This window comes from Prionailurus viverrinus, chromosome B2 (assembly GCF_022837055.1).
Source record: "Prionailurus viverrinus isolate Anna chromosome B2, UM_Priviv_1.0, whole genome shotgun sequence".
Classification (NCBI taxonomy): domain Eukaryota; kingdom Metazoa; phylum Chordata; class Mammalia; order Carnivora; family Felidae; genus Prionailurus; species Prionailurus viverrinus.
Window position 1 is genome coordinate 118,827,814 of NC_062565.1, and position 27,097 is coordinate 118,854,910.

Consider the following 27,097-nt stretch of genomic DNA (forward strand, 5'->3'; position numbering starts at 1 on the left):
TACTCATAATGATGCGGATCAATAAACTGTGGTAGTAAGAATATTAGATTTGGAGTCTAAAAATCAAATGTGAGGGGCGCCTGGGTGGCTCAGTCAGCTAAGTGTCCGACTTCGGCTCAGGTCATGATCTCACAGTTCCGTGAGTTTGAGCCCCATGTCGGGCTCTGTTCTGACAGCTCGGAGCCTGGAGCCTGTTTCCAATTCTGTGTCTCCCTCTCTCTCTGTCCCACCCCTGCTTGTGCTCTGTCTCTCTTTCAAAAAGGAATAAACATTAAAAAAACAAAATCAAATGTGAGTTCCGGCTTACGATGCTGCCCACAGGGGTGCCTAGATGGCTCAGTTGGTTGAGCATCCCACTCTTGATTTTGGCTTAGGTCATGATCCCAGGGTCCTGAAATTGGGCTCCACGTCAGGCTCTGCACTGAGCATGGAGCCCGCTTAAGATTCACTCTTTCTCGGGGCGCCTGGGTGGCTCAGTTGGTTAAGCATCCATCTTCGGCTCAGGTCATGCTCTCACACTTCACGAGTTTGAGCCCTACAGCAGGCTCTCTGCTGTCAGCACAGAGCGTGCTTTGGATTCTCTGTCCCCCTCACTCTCTGCCTCTCCCCTGCTCATGTTTTCTCTCTCTCTCTCAAAGAAAAAAAAATTGCAAAAAAATTGTCTCTCTCTTTTCCCCGCTCACTCTCTTTTTCTCAAAAAAAAAAAAAAAAAAAAGCAAGGAAAAAAAAAAGATGTTGCCTACAATATAGCAGATGCTTGGTGAATATTTGCTCTCTTTTGTCTTTGTCTCTGTGAAGCTGGATAATTTACAGAGTCTCTGTGAGCAGCAATTTTCTTATCTATGATATGGTAGATATGGAAATCATAGGAGAGGTTTTTTGAAACACTAAGCCTATGAAGCATTATATAAATTGCAAATTATTATAAGGAAATGAGAATTCAAAATATAAGAAAAACTATGAGTGGCAGTACAAGTTCAAAGGTCAGAGACTCAACATTGGACATTGTCTTTTCCCCATCCATCACCAGATTTTGAACGCAGAGAGATCGTTCACTTGATAAACACAGACCTCAGGGTCCATACCGTAGGCCAGTTTCTCTTCATTTAGGTCAATGTGACCCTTCAGCAGTAACTCCTCAGTGAATTCTGAGGGTCCTGACTTGTGCTGAAATTTGCCTTGGAGGTTTTTCAGAACAAAGATTTTTCTTTAGTGTGCCTCATTAGAAGTAATAATGAATTATCGATCAAATATTGCAAATTACTTTGCCCAATGGTGTAAAGAATATACATAGATTTTTTCTAAACAGGCTTTTTTTTTTTTTTTTTTCAATCAGAGGTTAAGAGAGCAGCACAGCTCTGGCTGTTTTATACTAGAATGTGCAGATTGAGGGGGAAAGCTCATTTAAATACATATTGATTATTTCAATTCTCAGGAAAAAAATTTGGTTTTAACTATTGTAAATACACATCTATCTATCCATCTACCTATTTATTTATTTTAAAGATTTTAGGGGCGCCTGGGTGGCGCAGTCGGTTAAGCGTCCGACTTCAGCCAGGTCACGATCTCGCGGTCCGGGAGTTCGAGCCCCGCGTCAGGCTCTGGGCTGATGGCTCGGAGCCTGAAGCCTGTTTCTGATTCTGTCCCCCTCTCTCTCTGCCCCTCCCCCATTCATGCTCTGTCTCTCTCTGTCCCAAAAATAAATAAAAAACGTTGAAAAAAAATTAAAAAAAAAAGATTTTATTTATTTCTAAGTAATCTCTACCACCAACATGGGGCTTGAACTCACAGCCCTGAGATCAAGAGTCACACACTCTTCCGACTGAGCCATCCAGGTGCCCCTATAAATATACTTTCGTGATTCCTTTTCATAAAGGGGCCCATGGTTTTGTTCTAAAAGTAAACCTGACACTTTGTTTTGTTTCTCTTTCTCTTGTGTCTGAGGGCAATATTTTGGCTGCTCAGCAAGGTCATTACCCAGTTTGCTTTGGTAACATGAAAGCAGCCATAGATGATACGGAAATTTGGGCAGGACTGTGATCCCATGAAACTTTGCTTAAACAAATGACCAGTCTATAAGCTCTAGTTTTCTGACTCCTCTTCTATACAAATAAGTAAAGACCACCAGAAACAGCTCACTTTTACCCAGAAGAGTAGCAGTACTCGAGTCCTGTCCCTGGGCTGTATCAGATCTCCAGCTTTCTGTCATAATGTAATCCCCAGGAAATCTGATAGCCTGCCATCACATAGGACTTTATACTGGCCCTCCACATTAGTGATGTAAAGATTGGAACAAGTGAGGATTGCAAGTACGCTTTATGATTCTTTTGTTTTTAAGTTTGTTTATTTTTGAGAGAGAGGGAGAGAGAGGGCAGGGTGGGGAGCAGAGGGAGAGAGAGAGAGAGAGAGAGAGAGAGAGAGAGAGAATCCATGCAGGCTCCACGTTGTCAGCATGGAGCCTGACACAGGGGCTCAAACTCATAGACCAAACCAAGAGATCATGACCTGAGCAGAAATCAAGAGTCAGACACTGAACCAACTGGGCCACCCTGGCACCCTCGCTTTATGATTTTTAAGGCATGTTCTTAAGGCATAAGAAGAAAAGCTCCCAAGAAGTTCAGGGCTTGCCAATTTGGTCAACTGCTTAGGAATCCAATGGCTCAAGGCCTGTCAAGTTACCGATTGGAAAGGTTAAATTTCTATAACTTGCATCCCCCACTGCTAAGAAACAATTCCTGTCTCATCCTGTGTACAGTCTCAGAAAATTACCTGACTACCGTGGAGGGTAATGAATCCAATATTATTTGTTGTACTTAGTACCATTTCCATTCCCTTTATACTCTTCCTTTCAACAGAGGAGCTGGATGAGTGAGGACTACATTTCCCACAGCCCCTTGCCGGAAGGGTTCCCAGGACAGTTTAGATTGGGCCAATGAGATGTACACATGCGTGAGTTACAAGGCGTGAAGGGTTATAAGTTATAAGGCAGAAGAGGAGTAGAAGCCATTCCTCTTTCTCCTGCGGTGGTGGCGGAAATGTGAGCCTAAGATAGGACTTTTTGCAGGCACTTCCTGTGGTGTCTAAATGGGGTGTCTCTCAATTGGATTGGGGGCCCCCAAATGTGGGGTGACGATTGCGCGGAAGCTGGATGCACAGGAGGTGAAAGAATTCACCTGAGGCAGATCAAAGGAAGTAGAAGTTTACCGAATACACTGCAAGGGCGCCTCGGGCAGGACTGCAGAGGAGAGGCTATGCACTAGGAGACAGTTTAGGGAGGGTGCTGTTTTTAAAGCAGGAAGATGAGGAGGTAAGGCCAGGTATGGAATCTCCCTTTTTTGGTAACTGTGCCTGGTGGTAAGTAGCCCTTTGGTCTGGTAGGGTCTATAGATATTTTAAGGTGTATTCCGCCTGGGGTTTGCTGTGGGCCCTTTCTACATTTCCATTGCTCAAGGCTGTTTGCCTAAGGGGGCCTCTGCATTTCCCTTCCTGCTTTTCAGCCCAGGGCTGCAAGGCAACCATGATCACTGATTGCCATCTCTTGCATTTTTCTGATTTGTGCATGAAAGCAAGAAGTTTCAGATTCAGTTTTAGTAAATCTGGCAGCTGGGGGCAGCTGCCTAACTTTCACTCATTAAGCCCTTTCGAAAGTTTAAAGTACCTGTTTCTCCGTATTAAATGCCTTTAGTGTTAAATATTTACATTGGTTTCTACTTTCTTCTTTTTAAAAAAAATTTTTTTAACGTTTATTTATTTTTGAGAGACACACAGAGACAGAGCATGTGCAGGAGAGCAGCAGAGAGAGACACATGCACAGAATCCGAAGCAGGCTCCAGGCTGAGCTGTCAGCAGAGCCTGACACGGGGTTCAAACCCACAAACCCCGAGATCATGACCTGAGACGAAGCTGTACGCTTAACCGACTGAGCCACCAGGCGCCCCAGTTTCTACTTCCTTGACTGAGCTTTGACTGCATACAGAAACAGGACTTAATTCATTTTTGCAGTTTCTATAATGCTCAACAAAATCCGTTGATGAAGTGCCACAGGATGACTGAGTAGATCCATTGCGCACATATTCTAATAATTTTGTCATGAAGCCCTTTGCGGCAACATTGTATTTGTTATAATCGTGTGGATCGTTACTGTTTGTGTCTAAATCTCAAGCAAATGAGTCTTCCTAAGGGATTAGTAGAGCGTATTATCACTCCCTGCCATCTGTCTGTCTGATAGGAAGAAATAAACAAGATATTAGTTGAGATAAACAGTTTTTGCTGGTTTAATATCATATACAATTTGATCCTGTGTTCTGGGGCTACTTGGGCACCATCTCTTAGTAAATAACTTCAAGAGCACAGGTAATAGTAAAATGTAAAATAATCAGAAAGTGGTATGCTTTGATTACTTGTTATCCTATTTTTTTTGTTTTTTTTCAACAGCTTACTGACATATAATTCACATACCATACAATTCATCCATTTAAGGTGCACAGTTCAATGGTTTCTTTGTATAGTTACAGACTTGTGCAACCATCACCACAATCTAATTTTAGAACATTTTCAACATTCCAAAAAGAAACTCTGGGACACTGCGTCCCATGGGATTAATAAAATTAAGACCAATGGGAAATTTAAAGCTTGTTTTTCAAAGACCTGTGTCTCCCTAATCAGCTATTGTTTCTTTTCAGACCCTGCTAAACAGACCACTAGCCATCTCCACAGTGGCCTGGACTGACACAAATGAAGGTCAGTGATAGGGTTCTGGCCCATGAACAAGCATTCCTTACCTGAGATAATGAGCCCAAGACCCCATCCAGTTTGTACCAGCTCTCAGAGCACGCCCACAGCCCCTCCCCTTGTCCTGCACATGACCTCCTGCTGTCAGATTCGAAAATTTGCCTTACTGTAATGTTAAGTCTCCACCCTAAAATGAACATGGGATGTGTGTTACATATATGTTTGTTCAATGCACATGCTCTGTCTTTCCTCATCAACAATTATACATTTTCCTGCCCTTTTCTTCAATATGTATATAATCTCAACCCAACCCCTATGATTATAAAAGCTTATTCTGATCTCAGTTGGATGAGACAGATTTGAGCCACCTTTCTGTCTCATTTGGCTGCCGCTTGAATCACCCTTTCTCTTGCTTCATACTCAATGTCTCAGTGATTGGCTTTGCTGTGTGTCCTTGGGCTCAGTTACACCCGTGACTATTCCAGTCATCTCCCCCTCCCCTCCAGCCCTGGGAAACCACAAATCTACTTTCTGTTTCCATGGACATGCCTATTCTGGACATTCCTAATTTCTTCCCATCCACACCAATATTTGTTACTGTCTTTTTGATTAGAGCCATCCTAGTGGGTATGACGTACCTCATTGTGATTTTGATTTGCATTTCCTTAATGGCTAATGATGTCGAGGATCTTTTCATATGCTTTATGGCCATTTGGACATCTTTGGTAAAATATTCAAATCGTTATGAGTCTTTTAATTTGGTTATTTTTTTTAAAAAGTATTATTGAGTTAAAGGAGTTTTAAAAAAATGTATTCTACATAGAAATCTCTAACCAGATATATGATTTGCAAATATTTTGTCCCATTGGATGGACTGTACTTTCACTTTCTTAGTAGTGTACTTTGAAGCATGAAACTTTTAAATTTTGATGCAGTCCAGTTTAACTACTTTTTAATTTTTGTCATTTGTGCATCTGGTGTCATATTTAAGGAACAATTGCTGGGGCGCCTGGGTGGCTCAGTTGGTTGAGCATCCGACTTTGGCTCAGGTCATGATCTCATGGTTCGTGGGTTAGAGCCCTGCGTCGGGCTCTGTGCTGAGTGCTTAGAGCCTGGAGCTTGCTTTGGATTGTGTCCCCCTCTCTCTCTGCCCCTCCCCTTCTCGTGCTCTGTCTCTCTGTCTCTCAAAAGTGAATAAACATTAAATTTTTTTTTAAAAAAAGAAAGAATTGCTAACTCAAGACAAAAAGATTGATTCCTATGTTTTCTTCTAAGAACTTTGTATTTACCATCATTTTTAATGTAATTTAACTGTAAGTTTCTATAATTTAATTTTTAAAATATTTATTTATTTATTTTGAGAGAAAGAGAGTGAGCATGAGCATCAAAGGGGCAGAGAAAGAGGCAGACAGACAATCCCAAGTATGCTGCACATTCAGCGCAGAGCCCGATGTGGGGCTCAGCCTCACAACTGTGAGATCATGACCTGAGCCAAAATCAAGAGTCGGACTTTTAACTGACTGAGCCCCCTAGGCACCACTCCATAATTTAATTTTTAATCACAGGTGGTCTTATTCACGAGGTCTCAGTTCTAGAAGTTTAACTGGCTCTTGCAATCTGGTTTGAACCAGCTCTAGTACACCATTGGTACCAAGAATGTACAGGGCTGGGTGGACCTAGAATAAAAATAAGCTAAAACTCTGACATCAGGACCAATAGGGGAAAGAAGCCACTGGTCACTCACCCAGGAAGGCACTGGGCAGGGGTGCCCAGGGGAATCTAACCTCACTCTGAAATTTGGTCTTTCTAAAGGCCAGTAGAAAACTAATCTAAGGCTAATCCCATGAGGGTCTCAGGTGTGGTTCCAGAAACACCAGTAAGAATGGTATTCCTTTGGACTAAATCAGAAGATACGTTGGGGGACTGGTGGTGGCAGCATTAGATTGGCTTTTATTCTATACCACTTGAGATATTAGGGCATAGGGAAATGGGTTCCAACTTAGAGAAAGAGCACTGGTAGGAAATAAATGTGGTAGTGTCTTAAGTCATTAGATGTAACTCAGATAAAGCTCCCATAGTCTGTCATTGGACAGATCACCAGGCTATACAGAGTGTGAAAGCAAAGCCAAATGATACTAAATACTCTGGATTAGACCTATTGACTAGTAAAGAATATTAAAACTTGAAAGAGACACCGAGAATACCAGACTTCAGAGTTAGCAAGAACACAGGATTGAAGGATATTGGGTTCTGATTGAATATCATTTGAGACACTCTGAATGACTCTCTCCTCAGAACACCTTCTCCTTGATCCCTGCTGCCAAAAACAACTAGAAATACTGGATAAACTATGTAAAAATATTTGTAAATGTTTCATGGAATTCATAGAACAGTCAGGGATCTAAGGAAACAAACAAACAAACAAAAAAGGAGAAGGAAAAGAGTCCTGAAAGGTATGTGATCTGTAAAGCTGATTTTCACCCTAATGATCAACCTAAGGGACTTATGAGTGTACATTTTGCAAATTACATGGTATGCAGAGGACAGCAGATACTGTCAAGGAGCTATGCAAAATCACTGCACAGATCTGAGATTCTTACTTAGTGTTAAGTAAGAATGAGTAAGAAATACAACTATCTGGGGCACCTGAGTAACTCAGTCAGTTGAGTGGTCAACTCTTGATTTTGGCTCAGGTCCTGACATTGCAGCTGTGGGACTGAGCCCAACATGGGACTCTGTGCTGGGTGTCGAGCCTGCTTGGGATTCTCTCTCTCCCTCTCTCTCTGCCCCGCTCCTCTCTCTCTCTCTCTCAAAATTAGTAAACATTAAAAATTTTTTTTTAAAAGAATACCTCTACCTTAAAGAAGAAGATCTTGCAAAATTATCTGTCTCAACCTTTGCCCTGGTAGAATGGGGAAAAAATTCCCTGAGACGTTGTAACCTTAAGCAAATCCATACGTGGGTTTGAAGCCATATTCAGGCTACCAGTGTGTGGGGTTGCCAGATCTACCAAATAAAAATAGAAGATGGCCAGTTAAACTTGAATTTCAAGTAACCAATGAATAATTTTTTACTATAAGCATGTCCCAAATATTGCACTGAAAAAAGAGTGTGTAGAAATGAATGGTGGTGGGCCTTGAATGCATACTGAACTTGTCCTTAATTTGGTAGGTAATCTTAACTGTATGAGAGGCCTGCCTCAAATGCCCATCACCGATAGCAATCTGGCTTTCAAAGTCCAAGCTCTTAAACCATTCCACTATGCCATCTATGGACAATGATGCCTATGTATGAGACCCAGTGATTTTTTGGCAAAATATTAGGCACTTGATAAATTTTTGCCTATTAGAAAAATTTCAGCATTGCTGATGATTTCTGAGGTGCAACTGTAGAAGCACCTGGCTGGCTGGAGCATGTGACTCTATCTCAGAAGGTCTTGAGTTCAAGTCCCGTTTGGGAGTAGAATTTACTTTAACCAAGAGGTGGGGTGAGGGGGACTGGGATGGAAAAGAAGTGCAATGTAAACACTTAGGAAGTACAAGTGAAGGGTAAACCCAATATAGTGAAGGCTTTTGGGGAGCAGATACCTTGCCTTTATACTTTGTTTTTAAAACCCTGTAGAACAATGTGATATACTACTAAGAAAAGTCATAAAAATCAAACAAGTTTTTCTTAACTTGGTAAATTTGTTTTTGATGTATGCATCAAGAAAATAATACAAATGAAAGGGGAATAAAAAACTGCAAGGATATTTGTAAGTGCATTCTACTAGAAGCCACCATTGTCAAAATGATCAAGATTTAGGGACTAGTCAAATAAATGATGGCAGAATACAACAAAGCATCATAATATAGTGCAAATTAGGCTACATATAAAAAATACCCATTTGAAATAGATTTTGGAAAATATATTAGAGGAAAAGGTGGCATAAACTATTATATATTGTTTAGTTACACGTAGAAGTTGTGTCTGGAAAATGTACTGTGTTACCACAATGTGATAAAGATTGAAAGTGTCAGAAGACCTTGGGTATTGACACCTTGTGATGAGGGGAGTTTTGCATTTTTGCTGATTATAATTATTCTGTCTTTCTTTCTTTTAAAAAAAATTTTTTTCTAATGTTTATTTATTTTTGAGAGAGAGAGACAGATCACAAGTGGGGGAGGAGCAGAGAGTGAGGGAGGCACAGAATCTGAAACAGGCTCCAGGCTCTGAGCTGTCAGCACAGAGCCTGACGCAGGGCTTGAACTCACAAACTGTGAGATCATGACCTGAGCCGAAGCCAGACGCTCAACGGACTGAGCCACCCAGGCGCCCCATGTGTTTCTTTTATTACATAGCCAGGCCAACAGAAATTAAAAGATATTCTTTGATTTGAAAACACTCAATATTTAAGCAAAGAGCGGTTAGGTAGTGAATATATTCATATAGATGACTATCACTAAGAAAATCTTTTACATAGTAAAGGAGAATAGATTCAAGTTTCCTCCATCTCTGATTCTATTTCTTTCTAGGACTTTTGAACTTTTTCTATTTTTCTCCCTCTCGTTAAATCATCTAATTCATACATGATTCAAAGAAAACCACATAATATAATCGTCAATTATATTCTGATGGGCAAATAAGATTAGTCTTGCCAGTGTCATCTTGTGCAATATTGTTTTAAATATCAATTTCACCACTAAAAGATGGGGAATACTTATGCCAAGCAAGCAATGAGGTTACTAAATTTGGAAAGGTGTGAAATCTTTCATTAATATCCCATTAATCTAGTCTGTTACTATTTCCCCGAAAAAGAATTGTAACACACAGTTTAAATGGACAGTGAGAAATTTAAATATAAACTACACCAACACTTTCTAGCACATTAAGAGGACAATGAAACCAACAAATAGTAAAAAACAGCCCTGGTAGGAGGGCACCTGTTGGGATGAGCACTGGGTGTTGTATGGAAACCAATTTGACATTAAATTATATTTAATATAAAAACAAAAAACAAAAAACAAAAAAAGCCCTTGTGACTCACAAAGTGGAATTTGACACAGCTCGTTTCAGTATTCAGCAAATCTTACCAGAAAGTAACAATAACAAATCGTTGATGCACAATGGTCTGTTGGAAAATAGACAGTTTACATGGTGTATATGATACAAAAAATAGCTAAGAAAGCATGTGGTTTTGAGCTAAATCGTATAGGATAAACTATCAACTGAGAAACAAATCCCCAGCACTAATCAAATTCAGGAAGCCTAATTAGAGCTGTTAAGCCTAATCTCTCAATTTGGCATGTGACCAAATGTGGTCAGAAGCACTAACTGCTTTAGTGCATAAAAATAGAGATCATCTCAAGACCAACAATACAAGAACATTATTATCTCTAAATAATGATACAAACTATCATATTCCTCATAATAAGTAAATGATCCCCTTTTGTTTGAAGAAAAAGAATCATGTTCGTGATGAATATATTCTTAGTGATTGTCTTATTTTTACCCAGAAAGGAAGAAATGTAGTAAGTATGTAATGATTCAAGAAGCTGATGAAATATATTAAAAAAAAAAAAAAAGATTCAGATTATAATCACAAAGATGATGAAAGTGTTCCATCCACTCTCCCTGGATGTTCTCAAACAAACCCATAGTTTCAATGAACACTTGTACATGTATAAAACTTCTAAATCACCAGGGTTCTTCCTTCACCTATTTCCATCAAGAAAACTGACATCTTTAGAGAGTAGCTCCCTTAAACAACCCCATCCAAAAATGTAACAGAATTCATCTATCCTACTAATCCCTCCTACTCCTCTTACCTAAGATCAACACCATCATCATGTTCTGACGTTATACCCCCAATATTACTCCACCAGTTTTTCTCCTTTACCTCTCTACTAATTCATTTCCATAGGCATTTTTTTTAAAGATTTTATTTTTAAGTAATCTCTACACCCAACGTGGGGCTCGAACTCACAACCCTGAGATCAAGAATTGCATGCTCTACTGACTGAGTTCCGCGGACATTTAGATGGAACCCAGTTGAATGGCACTCTCACCCCTCAAGAGCTACTGAAACTGCTCAAATTCACCAGAAGTCCAACCACCCATGCACCATTGCTGCAAATTCTTAGGTTCTTACAACCATAGGACCTCCCAGCTGCTAACCACAGGAGTTCTTGCATGCTCTATGTTCCTCAGTCTTCTCTTTGGTTTTCACAGCAAAATCACTCACACCTAAAATTGGTGAATTTAATTACTGGCTTTATTCAAGATGCCCGAGGAATGAGGAGAAGGGTAACATTACCCAGTGCACACTTCCTGTCATCTTGCTTGTTCACTTTGTCCCTCTCTCTCACTTCTCATCCTCTTCATTCTGTACCGCTCTGGGAACACCAATCTCACACCACTTCTAATGCGCCAACCAATCAATTCTCTCTTTCTCCACATTATTGTTTGCTAAGTTTTGCCATTGATCGTCTTGCAATCTCTTAAATCTAGCACTCTCATTTCATTTCTGGGCCAACACCTTAGTTTAGGTTTCTGCCCCTCATGCTTTGATGACTAAAGTATCCCAGTGAACTAACTAGACTCAGGGCTTTGATTCTCTGCCTTCTTCAATAAATCCTGCACAGACCCGAAAGATGTGTCTTTCTAAAGCCATCCTTTATCATGTCACTTCCAAGGTCAGAGGTCTTCAGCAAATCCCAATTCTTATATAATAAAAGTCCCAATTGCTTATCCTGGCATTTAAGACCTTCTACAATCTGGTCCCAACCTAATTTTCCAGCCTTATCTCCCAGTCCTCTGCCACTTGAACCAGTCGAACTGGTAGACCCTCTTTTGTGTCTACTTGCACAGTCCTGCCTTCCAGCTTGGAATGTGTTACCCCCATGCTCCGGCTTTCTTCATCCACTCATTTTCAGTGATTTCTTAAATAAATGTTATACTCAAACATATTACCTCCTCTGCCAAGCCTTCCTTGGCTCTCTCAGCCCATGAAAACCTTTACCCTTTGGTCACATTATCTCATTTCTCTTGATCAGTTTTAGGGTGAAAATTGTCTCTGTTAGGGACTGAGGGGTTTCCTGGGACATGAGACTTTCAGTGCTAAAACTGAACAGTTCTGGGCTAACCGGGATAGTTGGTCACTCTACCTGTAATGCAGGTGGTGAGGGTTCACGGGCAGGAAGGGAAGGCAGTGCCTTTTGTGGATACCTACTGTGGAAATTCAGATATTAGGGCTGTCCACAAAAAACTCAAGGGAAGGAAAAGGAAGGTGAATGAGGACACTTACTGGCCCTAAGGATACGCCAAGTGGGGCAGAGACCTTCCGATAAACACATAGCCAAAGAGAGATCCGTTTCTGCAGTTCCTTGCATTATACATATGTATACACACACATAAATTAATTTATATATAAATTTAATATAAATAAATAAGTTAATTAATTTTGAAGGAATCCAGAAAAGCCAAAAAGAGCAAGGGTGAATACAAAGATACATTCCAAGTAAAGGAGTTTTAATAAGGAGCTAAGTGGGTGGCAAAAGTACAAGTCTTAGAACTAAGAGGAGTATTTAGACAGGTACACAACCTTCTCTTTTTATTGTTACCTTGGAAACAGAATAGGAGCTATTCAGTACTAGGAGAAATAAATAAAACCCAAAAGTTAAGGTCAGACTTTCTGATGCTAAATTGAAATCCAAGGTGGGTTAGAAAGGTTTGCTAAAATGGCAACAGATCAGCCAGTCAGAGAATTGTGTCAGAGATTTGTAATATGCACTTTGGATCTGTTATAGAAGAATATTCAGATCTGTTATAGAAGAAAGCTGTTATAATTGTTTCTTTTGTTATCGAAGAGAAGAGTGAATGAATGAACTAAGATGTATTACATATAGATCAATAGTAAGTGAGCAAGTACATGTTAAATGTAGATACATATTAAGAGGGATGGAAAGACCAAGAAGTATCTAATAATCATGACGCATTGGATGTACACGAGGCACTGTGGGCAGGAGTACTTGTCTCTGCCTCTTTCCAGTAGAGCAAGTATGTGTCAGCAGCTTTAGGGAAACTTCCAAGTTTGGGCCTCCTTGCTTGAAGCTCAGTACTTATCCTTACAACACACATAAGCAGGGAGAGCTGCTGGAGCAGCAGAGAGAATCAGGATGAATGAGTATTGCATACTCCAGGACCCACATTTATATAAAGATTTAAAATTCAGCCATTGAAACAAAAGCAAGAAACAAAAAACAATAAATAAAATTCAGCCTTGAAATTACGGTATACAAGAATATTTAAGGATATGAGAAATTCGTCACAACATATTGCAAGGAAAAAAGTAGGTTACAAGGCCAAATGCCACATCATTCTTTTTTTATAAAATATATACTATAGCACGTGTATGTGCGCACATGAGTGTATGTCTGTCTGTTTCTAAGGAGATATACTTCTGCTTGATGTATTATAGATAATTTTGAATGTTATTCCATGAGTTTTTCTGAATTTAAAAATTGTATAAAACAACACAGGTTACTTACATAAGTTAGAAATTAGAGATTTGAAGCCAGAAGTATTTAAAATAATTTAAAATATTGCATTTGAATATTTAATATTTTCAGACCTTTTAACTGTGTCTGGCTACTGAAATAAATCTATTATTAAATGGGTGCAGTGAGTTTTTTTTAAGGTTTATTTATTTATTTAGAGAGAGAGGGCGTGCACACACACAAGGGGGGGGGGGCGCAGAGAGAGAAAGAGGGAGAGAAAAGAATCCCAAGCTGGCTCCATGCTTTTAGCACAGACTGATTTAGGGCTCAGTTCCACCAACCATGAGATAATGACCTGAGCCGAAATCAAGAGTCAGATGCTTAACTGACTGAGCCACCCAGGTGCTCCAAAACAGTGATTTCTTAAATAAATGTTATACTCAGACATTAAAGCATAAATGTTTTGGGGTGCCTGGATGGCTTAGTTGGTTTGAGTTCAAGCCCTGGGTCAGGCTCTGTGCTGACAGTACAGAACCTGCTTGGGATTCTCTCTCCCTCTCTCTCTGCCCCTTCCCTGTTTGTGCATGCTCTCTCTCTCTCTCTCTGTCTTAAAATAAACCAATGTACTGTTTTTTTTTTAAAGCATACATATTTTATAGTTAAACACATATTTCTTGTCTAACAAAATAAAAGGTCATCCTGAGTTTCCTTGGGGGACCAAGGGTTCCAGTTGACTTTCACTGATACTTGACTTTGTCTTTCTGAACTGCATGACTTCATTTTCCTTGATAGCCATTTGTAGGTGTAGTTTATTGGGAGGACCAAAGAACCTTCTAGGACAAAAACTAAAACAGTAACAACTGTTTTGGTAGAAATGCATTGGGACAGGACCACAGCACAGAAGAGAATCGAGGGATCTGAAGAGGGAACTCACCATGTGGAATGGAGTTGGCTGCATGAATGAGTCAATTCAGTAGTAGGCCCCGAGGGGTGGTCAGAGGGGGTGCTGGCACAGGAGTGTTGTTGCAGCTTAACCGGAATCTTTCCCATACAGTCATCTTGGCACTGTACGTTGTCCTCAGGGGAGAAAAAGACTGTTTGTGAATTGCTAAAAGATAAACTGAGGCAGATTCAATTTTTAACAATTATTTGAGCAAAAATTGATTTGAAACTGGTAGCATCCAACCTAGCAGACAGAAAAGAGCTCTGGGGAGCTGTACAAAATGAAAGACTGTTATAGGCAGAAGGGAGGGGAAACAAAGAAGTTATACTAGGATCAAAAACTGGATGGACTATTGCAAGGTTACTTTCCTTTGGGTGATGGTGGGGGGTCTATCAGGCAGATTCCCTAACTAATGCTGATCAGGCAACTCCTGACTGACTGGTTTAAGGTTCCATTTCTAGGACAGTTGAAACTATTATAAGTCTTGGTGTGGTGATGGAGGGCTTAGCATAAGTGACTCTGTTTGGGGCCTGTTGTCTTGTTTTTCACAAAAGGAACATGCTATCTCAATGAATTCTCTAACTCTCAGAGGTCCAAGCAATCTTGTGTGTCCCCCTATCCACTGTTAACAACCGAATAAATGTAAAGATCAAATTTACTTTATTCAATGATTCATGAATAGGGGCAGCATACCATCTAACAAATAAAAAGGAGCTCCGAAGACCTGAACAAAATGTGAAACTTTTATAGGCAAAAGGGGGCAGGGAAAAGGAAAGGGCAGACTGTTATCTTTCTTTGGGGGCTGGAGAGGGGCAACAGGTAGATTACCTCACTAGAGCTGACCAGGAATTTCCAGATTTACTTGTTTAAGATTACAGTGCTGGGAAAAGTTGAAACTGTAATTAGATGAGGTATCTATCAAGACCCGGTTTACTGACGTGAGACTTAGCATAAGTGACTCCATTTTGGATCTGTTGTCTTTGGCTGTCTCTCTCAACATCACCAAGCAGAATGTAATGCATGGGGGGAAGAATCAGTCTTTTCATTTGCAAGAGATTGTAACCATGAGGACTGTTACCATGTGGCCAGGTGAACCACCAATCAGCAAATGTCTGGTGAGGATAGAAGGCTTCCTGGAAAAGAGACTGAACCAGAAGGGCTCAGTGAGGCAAAGGCTGGGGAAGGATGGCAGCCTGGAAGATTCATTAGCGATGTCAGACACCATTTAGAACCGCAAAGGTATTTTGGAGGTATTTCATCAGGGGCTAGAGTTCTGCAGGGGCAGCAATTAACAGTCAGATGTTAATGTTAATGTCAGCTATTTTTTTAGCCTCAGGTTGGCGAAGCTTTAGAACATTATTACTTAGGGGGGTGCCTGGGTGTCTCAGTCGGTTAAGCGTCTGACTTCAGCCCAGGTCACGATCCCACGCTTTGTGGGTTTGAGCCCCGTGTCAGGCTCTGTGCTGACAGTTTGGAGCCTGGAGCCTGCTTTGGATTCTGTGTCTCCCTCTCTCTCTGCCCCTCCTTTGCTTGCACTCTGTCTCCCGAAAATAAATAAATATTAAACAAATTTTGTTTTAAATAAAAAAGAACATTATTACTTATGATACTGTTTCTTTTTTATGAAACTTATTTGGGTGTGTTGTTTTCTTTTTTTCACAAATCTGACTGCTTAAGCAGATCTGATGCTTATAAAACTTTCATTCAACAATACATTGAATAACCTCTATGCACTTGTAAATATAGACTTTGTCTCTGCCTTCAGGTGGTGACCAGGAAATGTTTGGTAAATAAGGGTTATTTAGTACGGTTCCTTATGCAGGTAAGAATTACTCTTCTCTTCTGGTATGACTCCCCCCTCTTCCTGAAAAGGGGAAAATCTTTACAAGTGGAAATGTATGTCATCTTCACAAACTGACACTTACCCTGCTTTTCATAGAAAGGGGGAAGGCAGGGTTCTTTCACTGCAGTTTCTCAATTGCCCCCAGTCCCAAATCTTAATGTCAGAGTGACATATTTTGGGGTGGCATATTCTTATCCCCTTCAATAGCAGTGTGGATTGTTTTTTCTGTTTTTTCTGTTTGTTTTTGCAGCTTTTAGTGTATAACTTATTGCAGATACTCGTGTTTCTTTCTCTGTTATTAGGTGATGAGCTCCTTAAAAAAAGATGTCTTATTCACCTGCACAACCTCAGGACAGGGGAACCCGTCAGGCCTCTCTAATCAGCCCATGATTGTTATGAGTGTGCAAATCAAATACTCAACTTGCTACAATAATTTTAGAATGAGAGTAACAAGCTTTATTACTTCCTGTGTATGATTTTTATGTCAACTATTGTGGTTGTACCAAGGTCTTCTTTGCTTCCATTCCCATTCTAGGACGCATTTAAGATAAGTCAAGTGGTATCCGCAAAACAGGCTACATTAATTTAAGGGGTGCGTCTAATTTTTCTTAAATGCAGATTTCTTTGCACTTAAAAGTCCAGTAGAATTCTGCTCCAAGGTCAAAAGGCCTCCTCTCCCCCAATTAAGTAAATTGCTTTTTCCTCCCATTTTACCGATGCTTTAATCTACAAAAATCAGCCGGTTTCCATTTCTAGGCATAAAGCCATTGTTAAAAATTAGAGACTTTGCCACAATTTGACTTTTTTGTTTTTTAAAGCAAAGTCAATAACACATCTAATTATACAGATGGACATGGTCTCGTTCTTGTACATCTCGTTCTTTGCAAATATTTTGTAATCAGAACTGTTTTTGAAAGCTCTTTGCAAAACTAAACACATGGATCCTCAGGAGGCCACGGGCCACGGAATGCTTGGAGGCAGGTCCCAAACTCACCCTAATCCCAAAGCTTGGGGCGGGAAAGGCCGCGCCACGGGAAATAACCGAGGGCTGCCAAAGGCCGCAAGAGGCCGCCGGCTCGGGAGCGCAGACGGGGACGCAGCGCCGCGAGGCACAGAGGCGCCCCCAGATCTCCGCGGGCGCCGGTCGCGGCGGCCTCTCCGCCCTCCCCGAGCGGGGCCGGCGTCGCTCGCCCCAATCCGGGTACCACCGGGCGGATCGCCCGGCCCCTTCCGCCGCTGCCGGGCGCCGGGCCTGACCATGCGGCTCCCGCGGGCGCTGCGGCTCTGGGGGCTCGGCGTCTCCGCCGGCCTGGTCGCCGCGGCCCGAGCCCCCGCCGCCCCCCGCCGTCGCCTCCTCCAGTCCCGCCCCCCCGTGCCGCCCGCGAGTCCCCGGCTCCGCCCTGGCCTCCGCCTCCGCCTCGCGCTCGGCCCCGGGCCGCAGCGCCGGGCCGCCGCCGCCGCCGCCTGCCCGGACGCGCCGCCCCGACGCGCCGCCGCCATGGAGCGCCCCGGAGCCGGTGAGCCCGGGCTGCCGAGCGGGCCGGGTGGGCGGCCGGGGGCGTGGGCCCCGCTCATTGCCCGGCCTCGGGGAGGGCCGGGCCTCGCCGCCCCGCCGGCGCCACCAGCGCGGGGAGCGCGACCTCACGCCCGCCGCGCTCGGGGTCCCTTGTCGGTGCCAGTGGGACTCGGGGTCGCGCCGAGGCCCCCCGCGCAACCGGGTGTGCTGGCTGCTGCTTGGAACCCAGCGTCCCAGTGCAGGCGCTGTTGGTGTGGCGGGAGGCGAGGGGTGTGAACCTGCCCCAAGTTTCACTTTTGTTTCCCCCTTTCTGATCTTGTGACCTTCAGTTCAAATTTCAAGTCATCCCCTCCGCCCCCCCGACGGTGTCTGTGTGGTCAACGAAACCCACAAAATCGCGGTTTTCCTTGTTTATCGCAGACATTAAAGACCCGAGCTATCCCGCTGTTTCACGTAGAATTTTATTCTAGGTGTGGAAATGACCTCTTTTAAACTGGCGCCAAATCTGTAGTAGGGCCCAGAATTCATTTCCAGCTGAAGTCCGCATTTCTTGTGAACTGAACTTTGTGGGTAGAGCGAGCGAAGGGTTGGACTTGGGGTGAAAGGGACCAAAAGCCAATCAGAGAAAAGACGCTCCCCGGCGGGATATTTGTAGTGTAAACGCATAAAAAGATATAAAGAGCGTTAAAATGTGTTACATGACAGCCAGTAGCTAATAGAAATTTGTGTACAGATGTTATGGAAATGACCTTGTGCGTTGGTGCGGAGGGCGGGACGAGTGGGTGGGGAATCGTCCGGGAGAAAGGAGACCCACACCCCGGGCGCCCTGCTTAGTGCGTGTCCTTGCAGTTCTGGATACTGATGGCGCATCTGGGCCTTTCCCTCAAACTAGCGAAGTTTAAGATGATCTTGGAGTTTACCAAGTAACGTTCCTTTTCACACAGTATTAACTTATTTTCTTCATTTCTTTCTAGTAATGGATTGTATTTCTGGTCTCTTTTTATGAAGAGGAAAGCAAAGCTGACTTGTGGATTATCACACAGCTCAACCCTTATCTAGATGTAGGATGCTACTATTTTTAGTAGCCACACCCGGACTAGCATGGATAGCAGTGACCCTTTCCATTGGGTCTTGGGGAATGTAACTAGCAGACTGAGTAGAAGAATCTTGTCTAATGAAATCACATTTTATTATCCAAGTAGGAAACTTGCCTTTTTTGTGGCAAAGGGCAAAACTGGCTATCCTTTTTCCCCTCTGTTGGCCTGTCTTTAATAAAGTCACTTGCTGAAGTGCACATATATTTGAATATTAGTGTATACTTACATATAGTTCAGTTTGTACGCCTTAAATTTTTCTAAGAGTAATTTTTTATTTAAAATATTTGAATAGCAGAGGGGGGAATATAAATATATTGAGTATGGCTATGTCAGCATTTAGAAATGATTTATATTTCCTTTAGTCTTTGTCTGTATAGAACATACAATATTGTATTTGCTTTAAAAAGTCAGTATTAGTAATAAACTTTTTTTGGTTGTGCTAGTCTTCATAACCATTATTCTTGGTTGTCATTAGAGTGAGTATGCTTTATTCTCTGAAAAGTTGTTCCACTTTTTCTTTAAACAAAGCTGTGCTGAGTCTTTGTCAATATATGTGATAGACACAGATATGTTAGCGAGAAGAACATTTTTATAGCTCCTGATCTATTGCCGGAGTGTTTTTTGAAAGGATTCCCTCAGTTTACAGCTCCATAAACTATGTATGTTTAAACTGTAACCTTGGGCAAGTTACTTCACTGGCTAGTCTGTAAAATCAGTAAGTTAATAGTACCTCCCCGATACCATGGTTGTATGGATTAAAGGAGTCATTATCTGTAAGTGATTCCAGCTTAGCCTAACGTTACTACATGCTCAAGTGTTAGCTGTTGTTTTTAGTAGGAGTAGTTTCCCAGTTTCATCTCATTTTTGTTACGAATGCACTTAGCATCATTCTTATTTGGATTTGTGCAAAAGATAATTTTAACTATAGTTAAACCAAGTTTTAAGTACTCAAAACAACCAGTTTATGGTTTAAATGCTATTATTTAATAATTCATATCTACAAACATGGTTTCTTTTGTTCTGTAGTTTAATGGAACGAAGTCTGTATTTCAAGTTCTGGACTGTTGATTTGACATAGCATTGCATTCAAGAGTTTATATATGCCTTATTTAACAAGATGGAGAATGATACTGAGCAGGTCATATGCTTTATCTTTTATATTTTGGGATAGCAGTACCTTTCCTTCATTGTCCTGTGAAAAGGAGAATCTGTGACGTGCTGAAGCTGCTGTTTCAGCACCAGAAATGATTTGTTCTTGGGCATTGAGTAGCCATACTGCAGTATAACTGAGTGATTTATTAACTACTCTCAAGTGTGTGCTTCTCTGTATCCAGTCATTCAGTACAAACGTATTGGTCACCAGTTGTGAGCTGAACATTGTACTAGGCATTGAGGAATCAAGTGAGAAGATGTGGCACTTAAGGGACTTATATGGGGACCATACTTATTGGTAGGGGTGTAATTATGAAAAGTGTCCTCTTTCACTTTCAAAAGTGTCCCAGTTTGAGTGGTAAATTATATATGATTACTTTAGCTTAGTGTCTAAAGGAGAAGACAGACTAATGGACACCTACCACATTGTGTATTTGTCCTATGACTGGAGGAAGCACTAGGTACTGGGAAGGGGTAGGATTCCCTAACTCAGCCCTGAGCTGGGGATCAAGAAAGTTTTCCCTAACAGTAAACATCTGATCTGAGTTTTTACTTTTTTTTTAATGTTTATTTAATTTTGAGCGAGAGAGAGAAAAAATGAATGGATGGGGGAGGGGCAGGGACAGAGGGAGACCGAATCTAAAGCAGGCTCCAGGCTCTGAGCTGTTAATACAGAGTCCAACACAGGGCTCGAACTCCCCGCCAGATCATGACCTGAGCTGAAGTCTGACTCTTATCCGACTGATCCACCCAGGCGCCCCTAAGTTTTCACTTTTAAGTTGATTATTCTCAACTGTTAACATAATCTCCTGGTGTGGTGTAGAATCAAGGTATGGAAGAAGTTGAAAGGGGATCTTTTGGAGCAGTGATTTTAAAACTTGGATTGCATATTAGAATCACCCTGTGAGGCTTTAGGAAAATACCAGCAGCTGTCCTGATCTCCAGAGATTCTGATTTGATTGTCCTGGAGTGGGACTGAGACATTGGTAATTTTAAAAAGCTCCAGGTGATTCTAAATGCAGCCAGGATTTAGAATTTTTCAACTAGGACAACGATGTCATCTAGGAGATGAGATAAATAGTCGGGCCTGGAGAGTTGGTATGAGTTGCCTGGGGTCACATGGCTAGTGAGTGGGAGCAACACGACCCTAGAATGAAAGCCTTCTGATTTCTGGTACCAAGCCCTTTCTTTCTTTTCTTTTAATTTGTTTTAGTGTTTATTTTTGAGAGAGAGAGAGAGAGAGGGAGAGAGAGAGAGAGAAGTGTGAGCAGGGGAGGGGCAGAGAAAAAGGGAGACACAGAATCCGAAGCAGGCTCCAGGCCCTGAGCTGTCAGCACAGAGCCCAACTCGGGGCTTGAACTCAGGAACCGCGAGATCATGACCTGAGCTGAAGTTGGATGTTTAATGGACTGAGCCCCCCAGGAGCCCTGCAGGCCCTTTCTGTTACAGCAGCCAGCTGGCCTCGCCTTTTTACCTCACCATTGTCCTTTCCTGAGTCTGCTTTTGGTGTAGCTAGAGGGATCCACATCACCCTGTCCTCTATTGGTTAATTGAGCTCGAGAGAAACTAAAGTATTTCAAGAACTATTTTCATTTAAAAAATGACAAAATTTAATTCATCGTGCTTTTCAAGTTTTCCTTTTGCCTTCAAAGTGTATCATTAGAACCCAGAAGTCAGCCTCTTATGCCATTCCATGTATTGTCAAGAATCCAGTCTATTTCCAAGTGGCACATGGACTTTAGAGCTACAATTGAAATGTCAGTGCTAATGGCCAATTTCATGTCACTGAGTTATTTTTTTCCTCCCAGCTTCATTGAGATGTAATTGACAAATAAAATTGTATATATTTAAAGTGTACAGCGTGATGATTTTCTATAATGTATTGTGAGAGGATTACGACAGTCAAGCTAATTGACACATCTGTCCCCTCACATGCTTCTTTTGGATGAGAATGCTTAAGGTCTCTCAGCAAATTTCAAGTATATTCTACAGTATTTAATTACAGTGACCATGGGGTACATTAGTTCTTCAGAGCTTAGTAACAGGTTCTTAGGCTAAGGATACAATAGAGAAAAACAAAAGTTGGGATTGTTTCATTTTGTTCTGATTTTTCATTCAGCTTTGTGCATATTTAACTGCCCAGATACTCTTTGCTGCTACCTTTTCAAGTGTAAGCGGGTCAGTAATGATTCTTTACATGTAGCTGCAAGTGCCCAAAGGTACTAGATATGTGTCGATCTATTATTAAAATTTTTGTTTCGGTATAAACTGCATTTGTATTTTTCAATGCAAGTAAAAAATAGAGAGGGAACCTTTACTTGTTCTCACATATTTCAAATAGTTGTAAGTTTATGATTAGACTCATGCTAAGATAATATTTGTTGAACACTTGAGTGCCAGGCACTCATACTTGATAAATAGCATCATTATTAAGAATGTACTAATGCTTTTGTTTGTTTTGGTATTTAACATGACTAATTTATATAAAAATATTTTTGTGGGTGTTTTTTTGCTTATATCTAGAAAATAGATGAGTGTGTGTGTGCGCACACGTGCATGTGTGGTGTGTATGTGGGAATAATAGAGACCACTCAGATTGCAATAAAAATTTAGATTTTTTGGATATATATGTTAACTATGACCTTCAGTGGTATGTTGTATACTGTAAGCCATATTCTTTTATTCTTTCCTTCTTTCCTCCCTCTTTTTTAAATTATTCTTTTTTTTAATGTTTATTTTTGAGAGAGAGAGAGAGAGAGAGAGAGAGAGAGAGAGTGCAAGCAGGGCAGGGGCAGAGAGAGAGGAAGACACAGAATCCAAAGCAGGCTCTAGGCTCTGAGCTGTCAGCACAGAACCCAATGCAAGCAAGGCTCGAATTCCTGAGCCGTGAGATCATGACCTGAGCTGAAGTCGAACGCTCAACCGACTGAGCCACCTAGGTGCCCCATATTATAAGCCATATTTTTAATGGAGTGTGGTTTTTAGGTATTATATTTGAAAATAGAGGATTACAACAAAATGAAATAAATAACTTCATTAATCCCTTTCATGGTAAATTAGTCTTTAGTAAATACAATTATCCCAAGATTTTGTTCAGTCCTACTTCAAACCACACTTGTGTTCTTTCAATAAAAGTGTTGCAAATAATGGTACTGGAACTACCACCTACTGATACATTTTGCAGTTAACTTTATCAGCTTGAACGGACACCCTCTTTCCCTTCACCTCCACCCGAGACGTATAGCTGTTCCATCCATAACAAGAAAACAAAACAAAGACCAAATGTGAAATGTGGCTTTAATACTAGCAAATGTCCTTGGGAGGCCTGTGAAGGAAGCTATAAGATCTTTCGCTTTTTAATCACTGAATTTCTAGGAAGCATATTTAGAGCCTTGCCTTTTATTTTTTTTTCAACGTTTTTTTTTTTTTTATTTTTTATTTTTGGGACAGAGAGAGACAGAGCATGAACGGGGGAGGGGCAGAGAGAGAGGGAGACACAGAATCGGAAACAGGCTCCAGGCTCCGAGCCATCAGCCCAGAGCCCGACGCGGGGCTCGAACTCACGGACCGCGAGATCGTGACCTGGCTGAAGTCGGACGCTCAACCGACTGCACCACCCAGGCGCCCCTAGAGCCTTGCCTTTTAAACTGAATTTCCAATACGAATATAATAATGGAGAGAAAAAAAATTTTAAAGTCTTTATTGGAAAAAAAATAAAGGTTAGAACTTGTACAAATGAGTACACATAAATCATATTGTTAAAAATAAACAAGAAGGAGACTGACAAAACGTTGTTTGTTTGTTTTCAAAAAGTGTGCGGGGAAAAAAATGTAATTTTAGAATGAAGAAGAGATAGCTACAAAAGATCTTGAGGATTGTTGATTAACTCCGTCTCCGTCTAACCCTGAGTTCAATACTGTGCTTCAGAAAATTATTAATGCTGTTTGATGTAAAAGTGCATTATAAAAATGTAGAATAGGATACAAATAATACTTAGATAGGTTTACGGTATGTTTGAAGACAAGTTGTGTCATTTCTCAACAGATGTTAATTTATGTTGAATTCAGGTGACTTGTAGTGTAGGATATAATGTTCAAAAATACATTTTTCTTTTTGATATGTTACAGGAGGAATGGAGTCTAGTGAGTGTGAAAATGTGTCAAAAGAAAAGGAAGCATTTGAAGAAGAAGAGTTTGAAGCTAGTGCTATGGATTCTCTGATAGACATGCCATTTGCCACCGTAGATATTCAAGATGAGTGTGCAAGTAAGTACTGAAAACGAGACAGACTTGCCTACTATCCAGGTTACTTGCGAATAGAAAACAACTGAAAGCACCAATGTAGTCTACAAATGTTTATTGACTGTATACTCTGTGCCCCTTACTTTGGTGTCTTCTGTAGAGCCTGGCTATCATTTGATACGGTTTTATCTTGACTGAGGTTCTATAACTAGAGGATCCATAAGAAATTAGTTGGCTCTCCCCCGTTGTGGGGTTCCTTGCCACCTTGCAAGGAACATCTGTCCAGGTGGTAGAAGGGGCTGGGCCCACTCCTGCCTCCATGGGTGTGGACTCTGTCTTCTTGGGGTCCTTACTTACTCTCAGTGTTTAGCTTGCAATTTGAACAACAAATCGAGGTGGTAGTTTGGAAGAACAATTAGAGTGCACTTGGGTGGCTCAGTCGGTTAAGCGTCTGACTCTTAGTTTCTACTCAGGTCATGATCTTGGGGTTCATGAGTTTGAGCCCTGTGTGTCAGACTCTGTGCTGACAGCATGGAGCTTGTTTAAGATTTTCTGTCTCCCTCTCCCCCTACCCCTGTGTTCTCTCTCTCTCTCTCTCTCTCAAAATAAATAAACATTAAGAGAATTAGTTTAATCTCTTCATTTCTTAATTTTTTTTTCAACGTTTATTTATTTTTGGGACAGAGAGAGACAGAGCATGAACGGGGGAGGGGCAGAGAGAGAGAGAGGGAGATACAGAATCGGAAACAGGCTCCAGGCTCTGAGCCATCAACCCAGAGCCTGACACGGGGCTCGAACTCACGGACCGCGAGATCGTGACCTGGCTGAAGTTGGACGCTCAACCGACTGCGCCACCCAGGCGCCCCTAATCTCTTTATTTCTAAGAAAAAAAATGATACTCAGAGAAGTTAATTAGCTAAATTCACACAGTTGAAAATAACTACTTCCAAAATCTGTGATTTCTGATTTGTTAGTCATTTCTTTGGTGAACAGTTACAATCTCTTGAGACGAATGCTGTGCAGGATGCTTTGGGGGTGTATGGGGTGAGGGTGTGTCAAGAGAGGCATCTGACCTGGATGTGGGGTTAGTAGGTGTCCTGGGAAGCATCCTGGAGGTTTGACAAGAGTACAGGCCTGGTGGGTAAGTATGAACCATCCAGGGTTCTTTCCTTTATATTAACTGTCCTTGGATTTAGCTGATCGTCTGGATTTTCTGTGGAGTGATGGAAAAGTACAGATTCCTCTTTTCCACCTTTGTGTTAGGCCAGGGGATCTTTTTTGTTTTTAAATATCCCATGCGATTCTGGTGGTCATCCAGGCTCAGAAACCACACTGCTCTCTCTCTCACTGTCTTCCTACCCAGCAAGGCTGATTTATGTTTTGGGGTGATAGAAGGAGAGAGGGATACTTAAAATGTATTAAATCTCTGGTAATTTTTTCTCCATTCCATAATCTAAGGGGAAAAGGAAGGACAAAGAGGTGTTTCCTCAGGCAGGGCACGGTTTCCTGTCTTATCCTTTACAGCTAGCCTGTAGAGAAGAGCCGCTTTTAGGGGTTTTACAGCTGTTCAAGGAGCCTTCATTTGAAGAAGTACTATACCTGTTAGATGGAAGAAGGCATCCTTTGGAAACAAGGGGCAAGAATAGCAAGGATTTAATCATGTTTTCCTTTTAATTTCCTACTTTTTGAGCGAATGCCTTGAGTATTATCTAAAAAATGCAATCCCTTCTTTCTGATTTCATTACTTTCTCTAACTTGGAGGTAAAATAAAGCAGAATTTTCCCGAGTAGCCATGCCTACGTGCCTGTGATGGGCATCTCCCATCCACCCTTCTTGACCCTCAGCCCTGTTCCAATTCGAATCATTCCCACTGGAGTGCTCATCAGTTAGGCTGGAACAAGACGGGGACTTGTTTACCCTTCCAGCTCTAGGTACTTATGACTTTACATAACTGACACGGAGCTTATCTGTTTGAACAAACAGCTTTTACTTGGGACTGACAGAGAGATACTGCCAGAATCCCAGAGAGCAAATACTATTTCTGAAGCTGCTGTATTCTTAGATCTCCACTGGTGAGGAGAAACAATGACCACTGGGACCAGAAAGAAGGAAGGGGATGTGTTTGTGGCTCTGCACTCCTTTCCTGCTCTGAATGGACTAGCCACTTCTTCAGAGGATGGGCATTGGGAAGGTTAGCTAATCATTTATAGAGATAGGATCTTTTCCCTGCAGTGTATGTTATATTTATTACTAAAGAAGTGTTGTGCGTGTAAGTTAGGGGCTTGGGTCAGTCCACACAAGTCCTTTTTTTTTTTTTTTTTTAATTTTTTAATGTTTATTCATTTTTTGAGAGAGACAGAGCACGAGTGGGAGAGGGGCAGAGAGAGAGGGAGACACAGAATCTGAAACAGACTCCAGGCTCTGAGTTGTCAGCACAGAGCCCAATGCAGGGCTCAAACTCACGAACTGTGAGATCATGACCTGAGCCGAAGTTAGAGGCTTAACTGACTGAGCCACTGAGGCTCCTGAGTCTTTTTTTTTTTTAAATTAAAAAAAAAAAAGTTATTTAATGAGGGAAAGAGCGCACTTGTGAATAGGGGGAGAGGAGCAAAGGGGGAGAGAGAGAATCCCAAGCAGGCTTCATGCTCGGCATGGAACCCGAAGCAGGGCTCCATCCGGCAACCCTGGGATCATGACTGGAGCCAAATCCAGGGTCATGCGCTCAACCGACCAAGCCACCCAGGCTCACACATAAGTCCATTTTTAGCTGTATAGTACTTTTGGATAGTTCAGTCTTTGTGAGTTAGAGGGCTTTGTGGGTTAGTCTAGACTCCAAACCACCATGTACAATATTATTTTTGTGGGAAGATAGATTTCAAATTCTAAGCTCCAAGTTACACACAGTCAGTGTGGTATGAGAGAAACAGAAAACTTGGGTTTTGAGTTTTGGTTATTTCATTTTCTACTCGTGTAGCCCTGGACACTTAAACTGTGTGAGCTGGGCTTTTCGACTGTGAACCATACGGAATTCCCTACTGTTTTCCTCCCAGTGTTGCTCTACAGATCAGAGGAGGTAATGTGGGCAAGAGGGCCATGA

At 41.6% G+C, this 27,097-nt stretch overlaps 2 protein-coding genes across 7 annotated transcripts in view; one reads left to right on the forward strand and one right to left on the reverse strand.

Moving 5' to 3' along the window:
- The window catches only part of LOC125166504 (translation initiation factor IF-2-like), a 41,431-nt gene extending 23,937 nt beyond the window's left edge, over window positions 1-17,494 (reverse strand). The window contains exons 1-2 of the mRNA XM_047860380.1: window positions 16,989-17,494; window positions 14,143-14,285 (exon numbers count right to left, since the gene is read on the reverse strand). Coding sequence (XP_047716336.1) covers window positions 14,174-14,285; window positions 16,989-17,494 — 618 coding nt within the window. The 3' untranslated portion in view covers window positions 14,143-14,173. The remainder of the gene's footprint in view (window positions 1-14,142; window positions 14,286-16,988) is intronic.
- AKAP7 (A-kinase anchoring protein 7) overlaps window positions 17,459-27,097 on the forward strand; it is a 150,033-nt gene continuing 140,394 nt past the window's right edge. For 4 of the 6 annotated variants that reach the window (XM_047860246.1, XM_047860245.1, XM_047860247.1 and 1 more), the window contains exons 1-2: window positions 17,459-17,511; window positions 23,887-24,024. In XM_047860246.1, coding sequence (XP_047716202.1) covers window positions 17,493-17,511; window positions 23,887-24,024 — 157 coding nt within the window. In that variant the 5' untranslated portion in view covers window positions 17,459-17,492. Of the gene's footprint in view, window positions 17,512-18,373; window positions 18,434-23,886; window positions 24,025-27,097 lie in introns of those variants that run through there. The other 2 variants (XM_047860244.1, XM_047860248.1) reach the window with 2 other exon arrangements.